General features: G+C 44.6%; 1 protein-coding gene across 1 annotated transcript; it reads left to right on the forward strand.

The window, feature by feature from the left end:
• Positions 1–639: 639 nt before the first annotated feature.
• LOC119378659 (lysosomal acid glucosylceramidase) lies at positions 640–4,340 on the forward strand (the record flags this gene model as incomplete). The annotated part of the gene is made up of 5 exons (XM_037647717.2): positions 640–879; positions 2,135–2,320; positions 2,618–2,788; positions 2,878–3,011; positions 4,168–4,340. Coding segments are annotated over exons 1-5 (749 nt in total), but the record flags the coding sequence as incomplete, so codon positions are not given.
• Between the last annotated feature and the right edge of the window lie 584 nt (positions 4,341–4,924).

A 4,924-nucleotide genomic window follows, 5' to 3' on the forward strand; every position in this document is an offset into this window, starting at 1 on the left:
ACTGCCTGTGTATTTTTCAAGGCTGGATACGCCTGCCGCCATCAGCACTCTCCTCCTTGTTTCTCAGATTAAAAACAAGGGTTTATTGACGGTAAGACAGCGCCGCATCCTTTATACCCCAGTAAGTCCACCGGATTTCTATATATTTTTTGTTGCACAAAATGGGCAGCCACGAGCAAACGTCATCTTGCGCATTGAGTCTTCGCCAGCTTGCTCGTTCGGCATCCCAGCGCGGATGGCAAACTCTGAGGCAGTGCTCAATCATAGAGGAACGCGCGGGCGATCACAATAGGCCTCTGCCGATATTGAGGTGCGTTTTATATAGGACAAAGTGAAAGATGTCAAGGGATTGTGATATCCAATCTTATCGTCTGGCGATGCATTTGGTTATGTGCTCGGCTTTACACATTTATTTGTGATCATTCCACTAGATAATGCCCCAAGGTACGCCCAGTGAATTACTATAGGTTGGACGTCTACTCAAGCCGGCTTCAAGTTCAGCAATGCACGCATTTGAGTTATCGCGATTTGTCGAGAGGCACAATCCAAACAACTCGTGTTAGCCCTGCCTCGGTCGACTGGATTTATCTAATCGAACCTCTCCGGCCGTCTTCCTGAGTGGTAGGCGTATGAGTGAGGCCATATTCCGGGACTACAGCTGAAGCGCTTGTATAACTTTTGTCGCGAAAAAAACATCGCGGTAGCCAATGGCTGTCGTATCGAGATAGTTATTCAAACAATCTGCGGCATCACTGCAAATTTTCGGGAGTGAAAACAAGTGAAGTACAAATTAAATGGAAAGGGACAAGCCTTTGGCAACAGAAGCAGTGATGTCTGTGAAAATCTTCGCTTTCATCGTCTTGACCCTCTATGTTGAAGGTAAGTTCCCCATCAACTGTGAAGGTAAATGTACGGGGCGGGAACTCCAAAGTACTAAAAAAACGATTTGGACGTCAAACGAAATAGAGGTGCTGTAGTTTAAACCATGCTTTGTGTTCGGTATTACGTATCAGCCCTCATGTATTTAGGAATGCACGCGCACACATTTTACATGCAAATGCCCAGAAAGCTTTCGTTTGTCCGTAAGCTTTCAACTGTTCCGGATTGCTGGGTAACCGGAAGCGTAAACGTGAATGACCCGGGTAATGGTGCCAGCTGGTGGCATATAGCTATAAAATAGAAAAACACAGGTCAAGTAAAGCACGTGAATTCTGCTTCGATGCTGGCGTAAATTTCCTGCAGTGGTCACATCGTGTGCACGTTGCATCGTTAAATGTTCTTTATCGCAACCATCCTCCTTTAACTCGGTGTTTAACACAAACGGCCATTACTCATACCGGAACACCGCGCAGGCCAAGATTATTTAATGCAGGTGTACGGGCCGAAAAAAAAAGCCCTGCCTGTATAACCGAGGCAAACGGTTGGTTTTTACGTATTGTCAAATTGCAATAGCTGCTTGGGCTCGTTGTTGTACGATTAAACTATTTATTTTTTGTTATTTTGCACGCAATAGGTAGATGAATTGACGTGTTCAATCTGTCAACATGCATCAAGTGTTACACTAGGTTTGACATGTGCCTTTTGTCGTGGTTGTGTTAGCAACATATATATAAATGCATCTAATCCCCCCTCCCCTTTCGCCTCCATCCTCATTTAAGAGCAACAAACCTTAGAGGGTTGTTGCCTTTTGTGCTATTCTCTGAACTGCGTGAACAAAACTTGTTGTTTTACTTGATGATAGATTTCATAACTTGCCAGTTTATGAGCTCTTATTGGCTCACATGGCTTCTACAGTCACCATGGTTAGCTCGCAACCGCCACGTCCTTTAAAATGTGAACGACGATTGGACTGAAGCGAGTGCTTGATTGACTGATTGACTAGCCGAATAGCTCACTGAGGACGTGAGAGAGAGGAAGATGGCAAGTGAGAAAATGAGTGAGGGGTCAATTTTTAGAGTGAATCGTAGAATTTTTCAAGGAATACATAATTGACTGCGCGTCTCTGAGACTTGCGAAGCTAAGGCGACGTTGGCGCGGCTTTTTTCTTTTTTTTCCCTTTGGTGTGCGGCTGTTTTTCGAAAAGAATATGTGACACATTGTTGCTGAATCTTGTCCTCATGCTATCACCATCTAGGCGCACGGTCACAATGCCAGCCCAGGGACTATGGCAAAGGCAGCGTGGTGTGCGTCTGCAACGCCACGTACTGCGATTACCTCGGGGAAGTGAGCCCGGTTCCTCAGGGACAGATCCTTGTTTTCGAGAGCAACAAGGCAGGACTCAGGTTTTCTAAGACAACCGGCAGCGTCGACGAGCAATCAGGTATCAGTACAATGTTTTCGCCTCTAATAACAAGACACACTACTCTCTTAGGTCGGCATGACCATGCATGACCATCTTAGTTGATTGGGCGGCTGACAGCAATAATTATTGTCTCACTTTGTGTCCCTCCGGATAGAAAACTTATCTGCAAAGGTGGTTTTCACGCACCTCCAAGTGCTGAACTTTAACAAAACCAGAAAGCTTAACTTTGAACACCGTGTATAGGGAGGCCATGCACAAAGGCTCATTGCGATTTATTAAATGTGCAGCAACGGTTCTTTTCGTTTATAATTTTAGGCGATCCGCAGAGTCACGATGACACCGTAACCATAGTCGTCGACACGTCCAAAACCTACCAGAAAATTTACGGCTTTGGCGGAGCCTTCACCGACGCCGCTGGCATCAACATCAAGTCCCTGCCGAAGAACATGCAGGAAGATATCATTCAATCTTACTACACCGACAAAGGTATCTGCGTGCTTGATTCTTGGTAATCTCGCAGCAGAATCTCACTGTTTACATATTATATATTCCTACGTTATTTTCTAATTCTGCAGGGCTGTCTTACAATATTGGCCGTGTGCCCATGGCAAGCTGCGATTTCTCCGTGCGACAGTACACGTACGCGGACACACCAGGTGATTTTGGCCTGGCAAACTTTTCGCTTGCCACTGAAGACTACGAACTGAAGGTTTGTTTCTACGCTATTTAGGAAATTGGGGGACTGCGTTGTGATACACCCGCAGTAGTCGTGCTCTTACTGCGATGTGCCTTAAAGGGACGCTGAAGTGAAACAACGACCCGATCAATCTAGATTGATAAATTGTGCTCTGAGAACTCTTACGTTGTTAATTTTACCATCATTGGTTTATTATTAGAGGAGAAAACGGAGGTCAAAGTTTCATTTTCAAATTTCGCGCCGAAATCTTCTCGCGTTACGTCACGGATTTCAAAGTGTATTTTACCTATTTTGGCAACATTTGCTCAAAGAAACTTTTTGAAACTTGGTACGTTAAGTCGTTGACTCACTCAGAAAACAATGCAACTATATTTCACAGATTAGGAACTACGTAGGCCCTGGTAGACGCCCTCGAAATATATGACGTCACGGCGTTTGGTGCGGAAATTTCAAGGTGGCTTCGTCACCCGCATTTCTTTTGCGCGTTTTCCCTCTTACTGAGCCCCTTCTCGCGGCAAGCGTGGTGTTTTTGGTATCTTGAAAGAGTAATTTACTAATGAAAAAAAATCGTTTTTCGCTTTAGTGTCGCTTTAACTATGGCACGAGTGCATCCATCTGTGAGATTGTGCTTGGGACTGTGTTTTACATAGACTGATCGGTGCATGGCCTACTAAGGAACTTACTTTCACGCTCCTCTGTGAGAAGCGCGATCGATAGCTCTATGGGAACTTATTTTGCGCTGATTCGTCACGTTATATTATAGTATTTTCATGTTCACTGTGCCATTTTCAGCAATGGAGCTTTTATAAACATGCAGGCACGGCCGCTGTCAACCGTGACAATGTTTTCCGTAGGCTCATGTTTTCCGTAGGCTCATCAGCCTTATTAGGTGAATTTGGCGCCAGCGCATGTGAGTTCCTGCGATGGCTAAAAATGAGGGGTGGGGGTGGGATGTAGGTCAAGGTTGTTTACAAAGGATTATGACGAACCCCACAGATTTTAATTACCTAACGCGACCTCAGTTCACACCCTAAAGGTAATGTATAACTGTGCTCGAAGAATTTCTTTACAAAGAGGCACTGACAAACAACATCTTAAAAACTGAGAACTTTCTGAACTCGAGACATGTCTGAGTAGCTGAGTTTTTCCGTGTGTTGTCTCTGTTTAGATTCCTTTAATCAAGCGAGCGCTAAATGCGTCCAAGAATGCCGTCTGGATGTTCGCCAGCCCATGGAGCGGACCAGCGTGGATGAAGACCAATGGAAAGCTTTATCACGGCGGCTTTCTGATCGGACATCCCGGTGGACCATATTACAAGACGTGGGCAAACTACTTTGTCAGGTACAGAGTTGAAGCTTTATACAGTGTGAACTATGCCTCGAAGAAGAACTGTTAACGGGACTCACTGTGCTAGCTCCATAGGTGCTTATCCATATAGACAACGGTCTACTACTTTACAGACAAACACTTACCACTCAGTCACATCACTTCACATGCAATAAACACAATCGGCGCAGTGAAGAGCATGCAAGTACACTTTCTGCTACTGCTTTTAACTTCATTCGCTGTTTCTTGTCGCTTGGCTTCTTGCGTCATTCCACTACTGTGCGAGATGAATTATGCATAAAAGAAGCGGCTCTAGTCGCCGTCAGTGGGCTCCTTTCTGTGTCAGCAATATATATATATATATATATATATATATATATATATATATATATATATATATATATATATATATATTGAAAGACGCAGGAAGACTTCACCAGGCAGGGCCAGCAGCAGCGTTTATTCCGCGATGTCTGCCTCGGCTCAGAACAGCAACCAACCAACCCAATGGCGATGATGATGGTTATGTACAAGTGAGAACGATGAAGTACGATAAATGTGCTTACAATATATATATTCCGGCTGTCACTGCATCGATG

Source organism: Rhipicephalus sanguineus, unplaced genomic scaffold (assembly GCF_013339695.2).
Source record: "Rhipicephalus sanguineus isolate Rsan-2018 unplaced genomic scaffold, BIME_Rsan_1.4 Seq915, whole genome shotgun sequence".
Classification (NCBI taxonomy): domain Eukaryota; kingdom Metazoa; phylum Arthropoda; class Arachnida; order Ixodida; family Ixodidae; genus Rhipicephalus; species Rhipicephalus sanguineus.